At 43.8% G+C, this 19256-nt stretch overlaps 1 protein-coding gene across 1 annotated transcript in view; it reads right to left on the minus strand.

The window, feature by feature from the left end:
* Positions 1 to 1032: 1032 nt before the first annotated feature.
* Positions 1033 to 19256, minus strand: part of LOC121276054 (E3 ubiquitin-protein ligase MARCHF11-like) — a 126865-nt gene continuing 108641 nt past the window's right edge. The window contains exon 4 of the mRNA XM_041183999.1: positions 1033 to 1358. Coding sequence (XP_041039933.1) covers positions 1033 to 1358 — 326 coding nt within the window. The remainder of the gene's footprint in view (positions 1359 to 19256) is intronic.

The following is a 19256-nucleotide window of genomic DNA, read 5'->3' on the forward strand; positions in this document are numbered from 1 at the left end:
TGTCATTCTGCAAGGATCTCAGGCAGTTGTTAATACTGGTAAGGCACCCAGGCTTACATATATAATACTTATTATTAGGTCTTCGTATTAAAAGAGCTATTTATACAACATAGCAGAAGTAAAGGATTTAACACAAGCTCTGGGCATAAAACTCTTCAGCCAAGGAATGGATTAGCAACTACCCTTTCAGCCCTGGGTCTGGATTTGAATTTAACCCAGATAACAGCTGGAAGAAGTTCATGTAAACTAATTTTGGGCTGTTTCATTCCCAACTCTGAGTAGATTCCAGTTTACTGCATATGATTGCTTGTAATTTCACCTTGACCATCACACTAAATTGTTCATCTTACTCAAAAAAAGAACACACAGGATGTCTAGGAAGTGCACTAAAATAAGGTTTAAGGCATATTGTTAAGAGAGTATACTATGAGTTTTACCCTGCATTTAGCCCTCACCAGTGCCTCACCTCGGAATGGGAACATTTGATGCCAACACTGAATCTGAAAAAGCAAGACATTTTTCCATTTTCTAACACTGACTTCTCGAATACAAAATTCACCAAATTTAAACAACAGTATTTGGGAAATAAGTCACTTGAATTTCACTCTGATTTGTCACTGTTTGGTAACTGGTTCCTCTTTATTCTAAGTATGTTACTCAGTTATAATTTTGCAATAAACTTTATGGAATCTTTTCAAAGTAATATTTTTGGATTTTGAAGGCTAGATTCAAACATATTACTTTTAAGGTATTTTGGCAATGTATTTTACTTTTGAAAACTGTTAATTGTGGTACACCATGAAAAACATATGCATAAAATATTAAGCTACAGACAAAAATGAACTGATGTTTAATGTCTTAAAAATATATATATTACAGTAGCAATCAAGTAAGCACCATATCAAAAGTGCATGCATTTTATAAAAGTATTTTAAATATATTACATTTATTTACCCTGTATATTTGTTTGATCTTATAGCACAAATGTAGGAATAAACATTGCCTAGTCATTAGACTGTGAGGAATATATTTTCATACTGTTGTTACCCTCATTACTACCTCAGCAGAACTGTTATCATCGTACTCCTCATCATGTGGCCTGAATCGTGTGAGTAAATGTAACAAGGTGTAGCTGCACTGAAATCCTTCAGACATTAATCGAGTAGAACCAACAGACCTTTGTGTTCTGAATTGATTCAGAGAGGCCCAAAAGGTCTGATTGGCAGAGCTTTCAGCGTTGCTGCTGTTAATTTCTATATCCTTTGTTTTGTCATAATTTAAAACGGTCCAGTGTAGATTAACAGCTCTCCAGCGTTTAAATACCCGATATATTGATGCTCCTTCATGAACAATTAAACCTGTTTTTAAAAAAAATCAAATATGAAGTAAAACATATGAAATTATCATAAGGGATGTGATTACAGTTCATCTTTGCATTACGAGCATAGCAGCAGGACTCTGTTGATAATGAAATATCTCATTTATCTGAATGGAATTTATCTGTAGAGCACCTCTAATCGAAGCAATAAATTCAGACTTACAGGGAGATACCAAGATCTGCAATTCAATCAGCAGATTGTGGAAACTGGATCTGCAACCACTCCAATTTGTGGCTTACGTGTAAATACAGACAGCATCTTGTCTATCCAATCCTTTTAAGAATCTAAATATACTGGTTTAAACTACTTTTCTCATAAAAATAAGAGGATATTTAACTACATTTTTATCAACATTATTCTGTATATTATTTTCCCCATGCAGTCACAGACCTTATCACATTACTGATGAGAGGTCATAGAAATTGGGGAAGTCAAGTAGAGCAGAAAAAGATTCATAATTTAATATTAAAGTAAAGATGTTTTATGTCCTGAACTCTGGGAATAGGAAGAACAAAACAGCATAAATTGATTAGTGACCTAAATGTAATTTAGATTCAGTTTGTGTACATAATTTTCAGTCGGAGTCAGAGGAAATCCCATTTTAAAAACTTCTTTAAATTATTGCGACTGAGATGAATGGTGTTTAAATAATAGTGAATAGAAGAAAAGCTGGGTAAAATCAGTTTATACTGAGTGATCTTTGTGTACATCTAACATTTATGGGTACAGTTAAAAGTACAAATAATAAATGCTGATAGTGTAGATCTTTTAGTTTAAGTTCTAAATTATTATACAGGTAGTGTCTCAAATCCGGCTTTTGGAAACCCAGACATGTTCATAAGCTGCCTTGCATCAATTTCAATTGTTAAATGAATAAAATAACTTAACGGGACAATTCGACTAGATGCTGCATTCGCATGGGGACTAGTTATCGGCTTCGCATGCTGGGTGTTTCCTGCGCTCCGAGTGGCCTGAACAACTCTTGACCCCAACCCACTCGCTTTGGCGTGATCCATTCAACCTGACCCAGCCCCAATCGCTATCAAAACGGATAAGCCTGCAAGTCAACCTTACTTACCTTAGTATTTAATTTTCTTTCTTTCAAATTTATTTCTTCACTATTATGTATTGTCTTTTCAAACTTTAATAAAAAGAAACTTATTGACTTGATTTCATGGGTCTCCTATTAATTGAACTAAGGCTCCGAGTTTTTTCTCTGAAAATCGGCAAGATCCAAAATCCAGCACAGCGAGTGTAACGCTGTAACCCCTAAGCACAGCCAAATAAGCGAAGTTAACAAATCAAGGGACAAAGTAAAAGGTAGCCTCTTTTGAGTTACTGTACATGTACAAGTTTGGAGGCCACAATGCAACTAATGGATTTTCAAAAGCTAACCGTTATTGAGGATTTTTAAAACAAGGGAAGTTAAGAGAACATCCAGACACACATACGAGGAAGCAATCAAGAAAATGAGTTAAATCACCAAAAAACTGATACTTATTAAAGTTTATTTATTATAAAAGTGATATATGAATTTGAAACTAATATGAAACTGAAGTGCTTCAAATGTGGCATATATAGATTTAAAGTAGTCAAACATCTCAATATGCTTCAAAGACAATTTGACATCAAGTCAACATGAGATGCTGGCACAAGTGACTGAAAGCTGGGTTAAGAAGTAGGTTTTAAGGAGCAACTTAAAGGAGAAGGGAAGGATAGAAGCAGAGTGCTTTATGGAATTCCGGATCTTGGGGATTAGGCATCACTTCTAATGGTGGAATGAAGAAAACGAGAAGTGTGCAACATTCCAGAATTGGAGGAGTGCTGAGATCTCAGAGTTGTAAATGTGACTGCCCTTGACATCAAAGCAGCATTTGACTGAGTGTGGCATCAATGAACGCTAGCAATGGGAATCGGGGGAAAATTCCCCATTGGTTGGAGTCATACCTAGCACAAAGGAAGATGATTGTGGTTGTTGGAGGACAATCCTCTAATCCCAGAACATCACCGTAGGAGTTCCGCAGGATAGTGTCCTAGGTCTAAGCATCTTAAGCTGGTTCATCAATTACCTTCTCTCCATCATAAGATCAAAAGTGGGGATGTTCGCTGATGATTGCACAATGTTCAGTACAATTCACAACTCCTCAAATACTCTGTGTTCATAGAGGCAGCAAGACCTAAGCTGATAGGTAGCAAGTAACATGCGTGCCACAGAAGTGTCAGGCAATGACCATCGCCTCTTGACATTAAAAGGCATAGTATTGTTGGATCCCCTCTATCAACATCCTTGGGGCTACCATTGATCAGAAACTAAACTGGACCAGCCATATAAATATTGTGGCTACAAAAGCAAGTCAGAGGCTGGGAATTCTGCTGCAGTAACCCACCGCCTGATTCCCCAAAGCCTGTCCACCATCTACAAGGCACAAGTTAGGAGTGTGATAGAATGCTCTCCACTTGCTTGGATGAGTGTAGCACAGCAATACTGAAGAAGCTTGATACCATCCAGGACAACACTGCCAGTTTGATTGGCACCCCATCCACCACTGATGCACAGTGGCAGCAGTGTGTACTATCTAAAAGATGCACTGCAGCAACTTGTCAAGCCTCTCAACAGCACCTTCCAAACCTGTGGCCCCTACCACCTAGAAGGTCAAGGGCAGCAGATATATGGGAATACCTATCCTCCAAGCCATACACCATCCTGACTTGTAAGTATATCATTGGGTCAAAATTCTGGAACTCCCTAACAGCACTATCCGTGTATATATACACAATGGACTGCAGTGGTTCAGGAAGGTTGCTCAACACCACTTTCCCAGGGCAATTAGGGACAGGCAACAAATACTGTCTTAGCAAGCAACGCCCACATTCCATGAATGAATTTAAAAAAAAATGGTGGGTGTTACAGAGATAGGGAGAAGTGAGGCCCTGGAGGGATTTTTAAACAAGCATGATAATTTTAAACCAGACAAAACTTGCTGTGAGTTTGGATATGGACTGCAGAGTTTTGGATTAGCTCAGGTTTACTTAAGTTGCAAAGTGGGAGGCTGGTCAGGAGAGCATTAGAATAGCCATGTCTAGAAACAATAAAGGTATGAATGAGGTTTACATCAGCAGTTGAGGCTGGGGCAGCTATATGTGCTCTTTCAGAGGTGAAAGTAGGAAGCCTAGGTGATATTGAGAATATGGGATGTGAGTTCAGCTCTGGGTCAAATTGGACATGAGGGCCTGGATTTTCACGGAGTTATGGAGACTCTGGGCACCTTCTAAAATGGCAGGCAGGATTCAGGTCTGGAAGTCCCAGCCCCATTTTCAACAGATCCTATTTTCACCGGGGGTAGTGGGAACATAGGGACATAGGAGCAGGAGTAGGCCTTTCCAGCCTGCTCTGCCATTTGATAAGATAGTGGCTGATCCGGTTGTGGTCTCAAATCCACTTTCCTGTCTGCCCCCATCACCCTTAACTCCCTTGTCTATCAAGAATATATCTAACCCAGCCTGCGCTACTTTCTGGGGCAGATAATTCCACAGACTAATGACCTCAGAGAAAAAAATTCTCTTCATCTCCATCTTAAAAAGGAGACCTCTTATTCTTAAATGGTGATCCTTAGTTTTAGTCTCTCCCATAAGGGGAAATATCCTCTCAGCATCCACCCTGTCAAGTTTCCTCAAGATATTAAATGTTTCAACAAGATTACCTCTCATTCTTCCAAACTCCAATGAGTATAAGCCCAAACTGTTTAACCTTTCTATTTAAGGTAAACCCTTCATCCTAGGGATGAGTTGAATGAACCTTCTCTGAACTGCTTCTAACACAATTATGTCCTTTTCCAAATAAGGAGATCAAACTGTATATATTACTCCAGCTGTATATATTCACCAGGCCCTGTACAGCTGCAATAAAACTTCCCTACTTTTATATTCCATTCCCTTTGCAATGAACACCAATTTTCAATTTGTCTTCCAGGGGCAGGACGTGACTCCCACATGTGGGGATCCTTAACTCAGCAGGGCCAACTGGAACTCAATGCTGAGAAGCTGTGAATGCTCTTGAAGTGTGGGTATTGTCAGTTGTCAAGTTATTTAAATGGTCATCCCTTTAAAAATTAAAAGAAAATCGTCGGCCTGTGTTTGTGAGAGTTGAGAAAATCTGTTCCAGTGGTTTCAGTAGCTGTTGTTGACATAGCCCCAAGTGCTATAGCATTATTAATGCTTAGCTGCTTTCCACAACTTAGCATTACCACAGTTCGAACAAGTTATTAAAGGATTAGCTGTCTTTGATGTGGGGTTATGAATACAAATGTTTACTTTTATTTGGGATTAAGTACTTGAGAGGATCTAAATGTTTTAAATGGGCTTTCATGAATATAAGTCTTTTTATAGAGTGAACTCTAATAGACAATGGGCCAAATCTTCCGTAGAGTGGCAACCTTTCATAATAAGGTCAGAAGGGGGGATGTTTGATGATTGCACAATGTTCAGCACCACTCACGACATTTCAGATACTGAAGAAGTCCATGTCCAAATGCAGCAAGACCTGGACAATATTCACATTTGGGCTGACAAGTGGCAATTAAAATTCATGCCACATAAGTGCCAGGCAATGACATCTCCAACTATAGACAATCTAACCATCTCCCTTGACATTCAATGGCATTACCATCGCTGAATCCCCCACTATCAATATCCTGCGGGTTACCATTGACCAGAAACTGAACTGGATTAGCCATATGAATACAGTGGCTACAACAGCAGGTCAAAGGCTAGGAATCCTGCAGTGAGTAACTCACTTCCTGACTCCCCAAAGCCTGTCCACCCACAAGGCACAAGCCAGGAATGTGGTGAATAATCCCCACTTGCCTGGTTGAGTGCAGCTCCCACAACACTCGAAGCTTGACACCATCCAGGACAAAGCATTTGATTGGCACCCCATCCACAGTCGTTCCCTCCCTCCACGACCAGCGTGCAGTAGCAGCAGTGTGTACCATATACAAGATGCACTACAGAAAATCACCAAGAGTCCTTAGGCAGCACCTTCTAAACCTACGATTGCTACCATCTAGAAGGATATGTACAGCAGACACATGGAAACACCGCCAACTGGAAGTTCCCCTCCAAGCCACTCACCATCCTGACTTGCAAATATATCGCCATTCCTTCACTGTTGCTAGGTCAAAATCCTGGAACTCACTCTCTTAACAGCATTGTGGGTGTACTTATACCACAGGGATTGCAAAAGTTGAAGAAGGCAGCACACCACCATCTTCTCAAGGGCAATTAGGGATGGGCAATAAATGCTGGTCTGGCCAGCGATGTCCATATCCCATATATGAATAAAAAAAGTAAAAAAATAAAAAACCATCATTGGATTGTTCTTCCACTCCTTTTTACATTTCTCACCTGGAATTCCGACACAGGCCCACTGAGAAATGTGCAGTGTAGCTGTCCCTGAAGGCCCTGAGTACAGGGCAAGATGCGTCGGTGGTGGAGGGAGGGTAGATCATGTTGGAGTTGTATAGAACCTTGGTGAGGCCACAGCTGGAGTACTGTGTGCAGTTCTGGATGCCACATTATAGGAAGGATGTGATTGCACTGGAGGGGGTGCAGAGGAGATTCACCAGGATGTTGCCTGGGATGAAACATTTAAGTTATAAAGAGAGGTTGGATAGACTTGGGTTGTTTTCATTGGAGCAGAGAAGACTGAGGGGCAACCTGTTCGAGGTGTACAAGATTGTGAGGGGCATGGACAGGGTTGATGGGGAGGAGCTGTTCCCCTTAGTTGAAAGGTCAGTCATAAGGGGACATAAGTTCAAGGTGAGGAGCAGGAGGTTTAGGGGGGATATGAGGAAAAACCTTTTTATCCAGAGGGTGGTGACTGTCTGGAATGCACTGCCTGGGAGGGTGGTGGAGGCGGGTTGCCTCACATCCTTTAAAAAAGTACCTGGATGAGCACTTGGCACGTCATAATATTCAAGTCTATGGGCCAAGTACTGGTAAATGGGATTAGGTAGGTAGGTCAGGTGTTTCTCACGTGTCGGTGCAGACTTGATGGGCCAATGGGCCTCTTCTGCACTGTGTGATTCTGTGAAACCGTGCTCTTTTTGCAGCAATAGCTGCCATTTTCCGGTAGGGTTAAATATCCCAGCCACTTTGACAAGCTAGGAGAGAAGGTAAGTGTAGGGTAAGTGGGTGAGGGGGTAGGATAGGTTGGGGGCCGGGTATATTGAGAGGGGTCAGGAGTTAGTCAGATGGTCAGGGGAGTAGTTGTGGGTGAGGGAGTTGGGGCGGGTCGACGGGAGGGGTCAGTGGTGTGGGAGTTAGTCGGGTGGTCGGGGGATGATTGGATGTTCAGGAGGGTAGGGGTAAGTTATCTGGTTAGGGTTGGGGGATGGAAGGGGTTGGTTGGGGGTTCAGGTAGGGTAGCTGGGGTGTTGGGGGGGTTAGCCAGGGGTGTGGGGAGGACTGTTAGGTGGTCAGGAGGGGGTTAGTCAGGGGGGCAAGAGTAGTTGAGGCTCAAGAGGATGGTCGGGTGGGTAGCTTCAGGGGTCCTGTCGGGGAATCAGATGGGTCAGTTGTATAGCTACCCAGGAGTTATAAACATGTGAATTACGAGCAGGAGTCAACCATGGCCCCTCAAGCCTGCTCCGTCATTCAATAAAATCATGGCTGATCTGATTTTAACCTCATATATCTGCCTACCCCTGATAACATTTCATCCCTTGCTTATCAGGAATCTAAGTATCTCTGCCTTAAAGATATTCTAGGACTTTGCCTCAACCACCTTTTGAGGAAGGGAATTCCAAACTCTCACGATGCTCTGTAAGAAAAAAATTTCCTCATCTCTGTCCTAAATGGATGACCCCTTATTTTGAAATAGTGACCCCGAGTTCTAGATTTTCCCACAAGGGGAAATATCCTTTCTACATTCACCCTGTCAATTCCCCACAGGATCTATATGTTTCAATCAAGTCACCTTTTACTCTTCTAAACTTCACATGATACAAGCCTAGCCTGTCCAGCCTTTCCTCATAAGATAACCTGCCCATCCTTGGTATTAATCTAGTAAACCTTCTCTGAACTGCTTCAAATGCATTTACTGGTTTTAATCCTTCTAACTTTCCCTCGGCAACTATTCTGCTAAGAAAGTTGGAACCATCTGAAGTCTCCAACTTTAAATCAGAGTTTTAGAGGGTCCCAGAAGCAGGGTAACTGCCCAAGGAAAGTTGAAACTTCCTGGGCAATTCTCATGCAGTCCTTGCATGGAGACCTCCGAGCGTCCTCCAACATATCTTCCGAGGTACCTCAGGGTACAACCTTTCAGAGGACAGAAGATCTGGGCCATTTAGATCTTTATTTTATTCCATCCAGGTATGGCTCCTGATGTCTGCCAATGGTGGTACTGGTGAGTAGGCATAGAGGGTGTAAGGGCAAAGGGTAGTGGGTGGGGGGGGTCATGGGTTGGCATGAGTTGGCAATAAGATAGCCTAGGACCTATAAGGGGATAGTGGGATAGGTGGTGGCCATGCGTTGACTCTAAGTTGGCATTGGGACTATAAGGGGCCATGAGGATGGGTGGGGGGCGGTTTTGAACTGGCACCACATTGGTATAGGATGTATAAGGGGCCATGAGGATGGGTGGGGTGTCTTGAGCTGGCTCCAAGTTGGTATAGGGTCTATAAGGGGCCATGAGGATGGGTGGCGGGGTCTTGAGCTGGCACCAAATTGGTATAGGGTTTATAAGGGGCAATTGGGTTGGTATAGAGTGCATGAGGGGCCATTGGGGTGGGTGGAGGACCTGCGTGGAATGTATGGGCATGGGGACTGGGAGAGGAGGTTGAGGACTAGAAGACCTAATATTTAACTAAACAACTGGGACAAAGTCCAGTTAAACAGAGGCAGGCCTTGGTACTCAGCAGCCCTGTGGCCACCTCCAATCTGCATCCGGGGCTAAGGGCCTGACTCCATCCCACACCCACACCCCCAAAACGAAGATCACGCCATTCGGGGCACAACTTCCTGAGGTAGGTGTGACAAGCCGAGAAATTTCCCAACTCGAGCTACCCAACTCAGGAGTGAAAATCCAGGCCTAATTTTACAGTCTGGTTCAGCCTCAGACAGCAGTCAAAGAGAGGGATGGAGCTGGTGACAAAGGAATGCAGTTTGTGGCAGAGACCAAAAACAGTCAGCTGGATTTTTGCCATAGGGACAAGAAACCGAAGTTGGGTCTGTTCCTGCGCCAGAAACTCACTTCCGGTAGGATTAAAGTTTGGATTTACCCTTGGGTGAGCCCTTAATTGATATGGTCCTGTTCAATTAGAGCCAGTAGGGGAAGGAATTGAGGTGGGTCAGATGAAGTGTGGGACTCATTTAAATACCCATGATAGCCATCACTGAGGCTGCTGGTTGTCCTGATGAGCGAATTTGGGCCAAAGCCTTCCACTTCATCACAGGGACCTGGGATGGCATAGGGGAGCTGGAAACTTAGCACCCATGAGGAAGAGGAAGGAAGTGTTCTTCCCAGAGGATGACAGGCATAGGCTACCTCGTTATGCAACAAGGCACCTCTCTGTTCAGCATAATCTTCTCCTGCCTCCAATTCCTCCTCCTCTCTTAACTCCTGCTTTTTTCCTCCCCCAATGAGCTGAACTGTTCCATCTTCACTGTCCACATGGTCCTCACCTCCCTGGAGGGCCATGTTATGGAAAGCCTAACAGATCACCAAAATTACCTAGACCCTTGGCCTATCCCACAGTTCAGGCACCGGACCCAGTGCCCTCTGAGCCTGCGATACCCCATCAGCTGTGAATCTGATGTGTTGTCCAGCCTTGGCAAAAAGAGCATCTGACACCTGGGTGATGTATCAGTGTGCAGCTGCCTGTGAGATGCTGCAAAGGTCTGCACTGATGTGATCATCAGCCTACAGAGTTGCAGTCTCTTCTAGCATTGATTCTCAGTTATGTCCAGGTATCTACACCTTGGCCTGTAGATCCTTTGCTCAGGGTAGTGTCTCCTTCTCCTTGGTGACCCTCGCCCCTTTGGCCTCCTGGTACCCAGTGCTCTGCCATTCCTATGCAGGTTACTGCTCCTTATTTCCAATGGCCTTGATTTCAAAGGATGCACACCCATTTCCAGCTGCACCCATTCCTGGTTCTCAGGTGGAATACAAAAAGCCTTACCCCCTGCTCCACATTTTGGCAGGAGGATGACGACCCCCTGAACTGGCAAATTTCTTAATTCTGACTCCTCTCCTGACCAGTGATGGGCTACTGCAACTTTTGCTTCAGCGGGGTAAGCCGTTTCACCTTGATCAGCATTTATACTTACCTTTGGAAACTTTTCTGGCCTCCATGACTTGCCCTGGACTCGGTCCAGCCTTTCACTGGTCTTAGGCAGACAGTACCTGAATGCCGGCTGGCCCCAGCAAAATCTAAAATCTTTACAAAGACTTTAACTTGGTTTTTAACTTGGCCTTAGCGATATTAATTGGCCTCAGTAGGAGCATGGATGAGTTCGCAGGTCCAGGCTTCCCCCTGCCCTCATGAAGATTGGTGACCTTGGGAACAGTGGTGGGACATTGGCATGCATGATATCACTGCTGTTTTTTTTTTGACTACCCGTCTTCATTCCAGCTAAATTTGGGCCACAAAGCCCAATGGCTTCAGTATTCCCAATATTTAATTGGAGGAAGTTTCTATTATTCCAGTACTGGATGTCGAACAGATCAGAAATATTGGAGGGGTTAAGGGGGTGGTGAGCTGTGTGCTGTCAGCATGAATCCTTTCTTTTTTGGATGATATCACCGAGGGCCAGGAGGGAGATGAGAAGTAGGAGGGGGCCAGGACTAATACTTGGGGGATCCTAGATGTAATGGTGCAGGAGGAAACCATTGCAGATCATTCTCTGGTAATGACTAGATACACAGGAATGGAGCCAGATGAGGGTATTCTGATCCAGCTGGGCAAGGGAGGAGAGGCACCAGAGGAGAAAGGTGTAGTCAACCATATCAAAGGTTATGGATATATAGAGAAGGATGAGGAGGGATAGTTTACCATGGTGAGAGTCACATAAGATGCCAATTGTGACTTTAATAAGGGCCATTTTGGTGCTGTGACAGGGATAGAAATCTGACTAGAGCGATTCAAAGATGGAGTTGCATAAGGGTTGGGTATGGATTTGGGAGGTGACAACATGTTGAAGGTTTCTGGAGAGGTCAAGGTTTATTTTTCCGAGGAGAGGAGGGATGATGGCAGATATGAATTGGAGATTCATATGAGGAGAGGAAACCGTTAACAATATCAGCTAACATTGGAACCAGGAAGGGAAGTTCGGCAGTCAACATCTCTGACAATGTGCAATGGGCTCATGGACTTCTTTCTCATTAAGATTGAGACCACCCAATCAACCGTTTCCCTCCCATCCATTTATCCTACCTGGCCAAACTTCCTCTAAAGCTCCACCCACCCTAACCTTGGACTCACATTTTTCTCTAGTTTCTTTTCTTTGCTCTCTGAAATTATCTGGTCCATGAAACACATCTCCTATTCCCTTGACCCTATTTCGACAAAGGTGCTGACCGTTCAACTTCCCCTACTGGTCCCCATATGAGCCGATATTTTAAATGGTTTCCGCTCTTCAGCTGATGTCTCTTTCTCTTTTAATTTTGTTTTTATTATTCATTTTATGGGATGTGGGCATCACCGGCTAGGCCAGCATTTATTGTCCATCCCTATTTGTCCTTGAGAATGTGGTGGTGAACTGCCTTCCTGTACTCCTTCAGTCCATGATGTAGATACACCCCCAGTGCTGTAGGGAGGGAGTTCCAGGATTTTGATCCAGCAACAGTGAAGGAACAGTGATATATTTCCAAGTCAGGATGGTGAGTGGCTTGGAAGGGAACTTCCAGGCGGTGGTGTTCCCATGTGTCTGCTGTCCTTGTCCTTCTATTTGTAGCAGTCGTGGATTTGGAGGGTGCTGCCTAAGGAGCCTTGGTGAGTTCCTGCAGTGCGTCTTGTAGATGGTACACACTGCTGTGCGTCGATGGTAGAGGGAGAGAATGTCTGTGGATGAGCTGCCAATCAAGCAGGTTGCTTTTTCTGGTTTAAAGCTTCTTGAGTGTTGTTGAGGCTGCACTCATCCAGGCAAGTGGCAAGTATTCCATCACACTCCTTACTTGTGCCTTATAGGTGGTGGACAGGCTTTGGGGAGTCAGGAGGTGAGTTACTTGCCAGAGGACTCCTAGCCTCTGACCTCCTCTTGTAGCCATAGTATTTATGTGGCTAGTCCAGTTCAGCTTCTGGTTAATGGTAAACCCCAGGATGTTGATAGGGGGGGACTCAGCAATGGTAATGCCATTGAATGTCAAGAGGCGATGGTTAGATTTTCTCTTATTGGGGATGGTCATTGCCTGGCACTTGTGTGGCACAAACATTACTTGCCACTAGTCAGCGCAAGCCTGGATATTGTCCAGGTCTTGCTGCATTTGGACATGGACTGCTATGGTGTCTGAGGAGTCACGAATGGTGCTGAACATTGTGCAATCATCAGCAAACATCCCCCTTCTGACCTTATGATGGAACAAAGGGCATTGGTGAAGCAACAGTGGATGGTTGGGCCTAGGACACTACCCTGAGGAACTCCTTCTGTGATGTCCCAGAACTGAGATGAGTGACATCCAACAACCAGAACCATCTTCCTTTGAGCTAGGTATGACTCCAATCAATGGACAGTTTTCCCCCTGACTCCCGTTGACTCGTTTTTCTAGGGCTCCTTGATGCCACACTCAGTCAAATGCTGCCTTGATGTCAAGGGCAGTCACTCTCACCTCACCTCGGGAGTTCAGCTCTTTTTTCCATGTTTGAACCAAGGCTGTAATGAGGTCAGGAGCTGAGTGGGCCTGGCGGAACCCAAACTGAGTGTCAGTGAGCAGGTTATTGCTAAGCAAGTGCTGCTTGATAGCACTGTTGATGACACGTTCCATCACTTATGATCGAGAGTAGATTGATGCAGCAGTAATTGGCTGGGTTAGATTTCTCCTGCTTTTTGTGTACAGGACATACCGGAGCAATTTTGCACATTGCTGGATAGAGGCCAGTGTTGTAGCTGTACTGGAACGGCTTGGCTAGAGGCATGGCAAGTTCTGGAGCACTAGTCTTCAGTGCTATTGCCAGAAAATTTTTCTGGCCCACGGCCTTTGCAGTGCCCAGTGCCTTCAGCCATTTATTGCTATCACGTGGAGTGAATTGAATTAGCTGAAGACTGGCATCTGTGATGCTGGGGACCTCCGAAGGAGACCAAGACGGATCATCTGCTTGGCACTTCTCACTGAAGATTGCAGCAAATGCTTCAGCCTTATCTTTTGCACTAATGTGCTGGGCTCCCCCATCATTGAGGATGGGGATATTTGTGCAGCCTCCTCCTCCAGTGAGTTGTTAAATTGTTCACCCATGACTGGATTTGGCAGGGCTGATCTGGTTGTTGTGGAATCACTTATCTCTGTCTATTGCTTGCCGTTTATGCTGTTTAGCCCACAAGTAATCCTGTGGTGTAGCTTCACCAGGTTGAAACCCATTTTTATGTATGCCTGGTGCTGTTCCTGGTACTCTTCATTGAACCAGGGTTGATCCTCTGGCTTGGCGGTAATGTTAGAGTGGGGAGTATGCTGAGCCATGAGATTACAGTTGAGTACAATTCTGCTGCTGCTGATGGCCCACAGTGCCTCATGGCTGCCCAGTCTTGTGTTGCTAAATCTGTTTGAAATTTATCCCATTTAGCATGGTGGTAGTGCCAGACAACACAATGGAGGATATCCTCAATGTGAAAATTGAAGTTCATCTCCATAAGGTCTATGCAGCGGTCACTCCTACCGATACTGTTATAGACAAATGCATCTGTGGCAGGCAGGTTGGCGAGGATGAGGTCAAGTATGTTTTTCCCTCTTGTTGGTTTTCTCACCACCTGCTGCAGATCCGGTCTAGCAGCTATGTCCTTTAGGATTCAGCCAGCTCGCTCTCAACTGGTGCTACCGAGCCACTCTTGGTATTGGACAGTCAAGTCCCCCACCCAGAGTACATTCTGCATCCTTTCCACTCTCAGTGCTTCCTCCAAGTGGTGTACAACATGGAGGAGCACTGATTTATCAGCTGAGGGGCGACAATACATGGTAATCAGCTGGAGGTTTCCTTGCTCATGTTTGACCTGATGCCATGAGACTTCATATAGTCCAGAGTTGATGTTGAGGACTCCCAGGGCAAATCCCTCCTGACGGTATACCACTGTGCTGCCACCTCTGCTGGGTCTGTCCTACCAATTGGAAAGGACATATCCAGGGATGGTGATGGTGGTGTGTGGGACATTATCTGTAAGATATGATTCCATGAGTATGACTACATCAGGCTGTTGCTTGACTAGTCTGTGAGACAGCTCTCCCAATTTTGACACAAGCCCCCAGATGTTAGTAACGAGGACTTTACAGGGTCGACAGGGCTGATTTGTCGTTGTTGTTTTCGGTGCCAGGTCAATGCTAGGTTGTCTATGCAGTTTTATTCCTTTTAGATATTTTAGCGATTTGATACAACTGCGTGGTTTGCTAGGCCATTTCAGAGTCAACCACATTGTTGCGGATCTGGAGTCACATGTAGGCCAGACCAGGTAAGGACGGCAGGCTTCCTTTCCTAAAGAGCATTAGTGAATCAGGTAGGTTTTTCCAACAATCGGCAATTGTTTTATGGTCATCATTAGACTTTTAATTCCAGATTTTTATTGAATTCAAATTCCACCATTTGCCATGGTGGGATTCAAACCTTGGTTCTCTGGATTACCAGTCCAGTGACAGTACCACTATGCCATCGCCTCCCTACCATCTACCATCTACCATCATCACCCCTTTCTTCAAAAAAACAAGATTTGACCCCATTGTCCTTGAAAACTCTTGTCCCATCTCCAACCTCCATTTCCTCTCCAAAGTCCTCGAATATATTGCTGCCTCCCAAATCTGTGCCCATCTTTCCCGGAACACCATGTTTTAATACCTGCAATCAGGTTTTCGCACTGTCACAGTACCAAAACAGTTCTTATCATTGTTTACGGTCTCTGCTCAAAACTTCATTCTACAGGGACTCCATTCCTCTCCTTAGCAACAGTCTTAGATTAAACCAGTCTGTTCGCAACCTTGGTGTCATATTTAACCTTAAAATCAGTTTCTGCCCACACATTTACATCATCACTAAGACCATCTATTTTTATCTCTAACATCACATGACTTTGCTCCTGCCTCAGCTCATCCATCGCTGAAACCCTCATTCTTACCTTTAATACCTCTAGACTTGACTATTCCAACATACTCCTGGTAGGTCTCCCACATTCTACCATCCATAAACTTGAGGTCATCTGAAACTCTGCTTATGTTTTAACTCACAAGAAGACTTGTGGGGTACCGCAAGGATCAGTAGTTGGGCTCCAGCTGTTCACAATATATACCAATGATTTGGATGTGGGGACCAAATGTAATATTTTCAAGTTCACAGATGATATAAAGCTATGTGGGAATGTGTGTTGTGAAGAAGATGTAAAGCGGCTGCAGGAGGATTTGGACAGACTTAGTGAGTGGGCAAGAGCATAGCAGATGGAATATAATGTGGAAAAATGTGAGGAACAGGTCTGTTCCTTTGCTGGAAGGAACAGATGTGCAGAGTGTTTCCTAAATGGTAAGAGATTAGAGAGTATAGATGTACAAAGGGACCTTGGTGTCCTTGCCCATAACTCACTGAAAGCTAACATGCAGGTGCAGCAAGCTATTAGAAAGGCTAATAGAATGTTAGTCTTTATTGCAAGAGGATTTGAGTACAGGAATAGTGAAGTCTTGCTTCAGTTGTATAGAAGCTTGGCCATACTGCACCTGGAGTATTGTGTGCAGTTTTAGTACCCTTGCCTCAGAAAGGATATTATTCTTATCGAGCGAGTGCAACGAAGGTTCAGCAGACTTGTTCCGGGGATGGCGGGACTGTCTTATGAAGAAAGTTTGGGCAAACTGGGCCTGTATTCGCTAGAGTTTCGAAACCTACAAAATACTTAAAGGAATAGGCAGGGTAGATGCAGGTAAGATGTTGGGCGGTCTAGAACCAGGGGACACAATTTCAACATAAGGGGAAAGCCACTTAGGACCGAGATGAGGAGAAATTTCTTTATTCAGCGGGTTGTGAATATTTGGAATTCTCTACCCCAGGGGGCTGTGGAAGCTCATCATTGACTATGTTTAAGGTACAGATTGATAGATTTCTGATTAACAATAATGTAAAGGGTTATGGGGATAGTGTGAGTAAAAGGCATTGAGAGTTCAATCAGTCATGATCATATTAAATGGCAGAGCAGGCCTGATGGGCTAAATGGCCTTCTCTTGTTCCTATGTTCCTAAACTAGTTCCCTTATCACCCATGCTCATTTACTTACATTGCTCCCTCCTGGTCAAGCAATGTTTTGATTTTTAAAATTCTCATCCTGGTTTTTAAATCCCTGCATGGTCTCGCACCTCACTATCCCTGTATTCTCCTCCAGCCCCACAACCTTCTGAAACACCTGCGCTCATCTAATTCTGGTCTCTTAAGCATCCCCCGATTTTAATCACTCCACTACTGCTGACCGTGCCTTCAGTTGTCTAGGCCCTACGCTCTGAAATTCTTCCCTACACCTCTCTATCTTGCTTTCCTCCTTAAAACCTACCTCTTTTACTAAGATTTTGATCATCTAACCCAAGGCAATGGCATAGTGGTATTGTTACTGCACTGGTAATCCAGAGACCCAGGGTAATGCTCTGGGGACTTAGGTTTGAATCCCACAGCAGATTCCCACAGTGGAATTTGAATTCAATAAAAAACTTCTGGAATTAAATCTAATGATGACCATGAAACCATTGTCGATTGTTGTAAAAACCCATTTGGTTCACAAATGTCCTTTAGGGAAGGAAATCTGCTGTCCTTATCTGGTCTGGCCTACGTGACTCCAGATCCACAATAATGTGGTTGACTCTTAAATGCCCGCTGAACAAGGGCAATTAGGGATGGGCAATAAATGCTGGCCCAGCCAACAACGCCCACATCCTATGAAAAATTTTTAAAAAATCTCCTTGGTGTCACGTTTTGTTTTATACTGCATCTGGGAAGCACCTTGGGGCACTTCATGACATTAAAGGCACTATATTAATATAAGCTGTTGTTGTAATAAGGATGAAAGAGCAGGTGGTGGGATTTACAAACAAGGTAAACTCAAAGGGAGCACGAGGGGAGAAGGGGAGATAGGAGAGAAACTGAAGAAAGATGTGACTTCAAGGCTAGGGCAGGGAGAACTTGGGAGATATTTGGCTTGGTGGAAGGGATGTGGCAGAAGCCACTGAACAGATTATCTCAATATTCGTGACAAAGAAATCCATAAATTTCACAGATTGTAATTTGAAGTAAGAGTATACAAGAGGAGAGCATATAAACATACGAATCAGGAGCAGGAGTAGGCCACTTGGACCCTCAAGCTGCTCTGCTATTCAATAAGATCGTGGCTGTTCTGATTGTAACCTCAACTCACACTGTAGTGATTGTAAGTAAAACCTTTCATACTGTTTTGGGGATCATGTGACTGCACAGATGAATCAGCCCTAAGCACGGGTAATCTTAGGGGTGGAGTTTTCTAGTCGTGGTTTTGGTTCAAGCATATTAGCTTCATCAGGAGCTCTATAAATAAGGTTTACTATTTCTGGCAAGAAACCTGTCTGGTACACCAAGTTTACTATACCCACCTACCCCCGTTAACCTTTCATCCCCTTGCCTATCAAGAATTTATCTAGCTCTGCCTTAAAAATATTCAAAGACTCTTCTCCTACCACCTTTTGATGAAGAGTTCCAAAGACTCATGACCCTCTGAGAGAAAAAAATTCTCCTAATCTCTGTCTCAAATGGGCAGCCCCTTATTTTTAAGTAGTGACCCCTAGTTCTAGATTCTCCCATAAGAGGAAACATTCTTTCCACATCCACCCTGTCAAGACCCCTCAGGATCTTATATGTTCAATCATCACCTCTTCCTATTGTAAACTCCAGCAGATACAAGCCTCACCTGTCCAACCTTTCCTCATAAGACAACCCTCTCATTCCAGGTATTAGTCTAGTAAACCTTTTCTGACCTGCTTCCAACGCATTTACATCCTTCCTTAATTAAGAAAACCAAAACTGGACAGAGTACTCCAGATGTGGTCTCACCAGTGTCCTATATAACTGAAACATAACCTATTTATTTTTGTATTCAATTCCCCTCACAATAAACAGTAACATCCTAATAGCTTTCCTAATTACTTGCTGTACCTACATACTAACCTTTTGCAATTTATGCACTAGGATACCCAGATCCCTCTGCATCTCAGAGCTCTGCTATCTCTCACCATTTAGATAATACATTTCTTTTTTAATGGACAATTTCACATTTGCCCACATTATACTGCATCTGCCAAATCTTTCTCACTTAACCTATCTATATCCCTTTGGAGGTTCCTTACATTCTCTTCACAATTTACTCTCCTACCTATCTTTGTGTCATCAGCAAATTTGGCAAGCATACATTTGGTCCCTTCATCCAAGTTATTTATATAAACTGTAAAAAGTTGCTAGCTCCAGAACCGATCCCTGTGACACATCACTTGTTACATCTTGCCAACCAGAAAAATACCTATTTATGCCCGATTTCTGTTTCCTAGGCAATCTTCTATCCATGCCAATATGTTACCCCCTAAACCATGATCTTTTATTTTCCACAATAATCTTTGATGTGGCACCTTATCAAAAACCACTGGAAATCTAAGTGCAGTACATCCACCAATTCCCCTTTATCCATAGCAGATGT

The sequence above is a fragment of the Carcharodon carcharias genome, chromosome 3 (genome assembly GCF_017639515.1).
Source record: "Carcharodon carcharias isolate sCarCar2 chromosome 3, sCarCar2.pri, whole genome shotgun sequence".
Lineage (NCBI taxonomy): Eukaryota > Metazoa > Chordata > Chondrichthyes > Lamniformes > Lamnidae > Carcharodon > Carcharodon carcharias.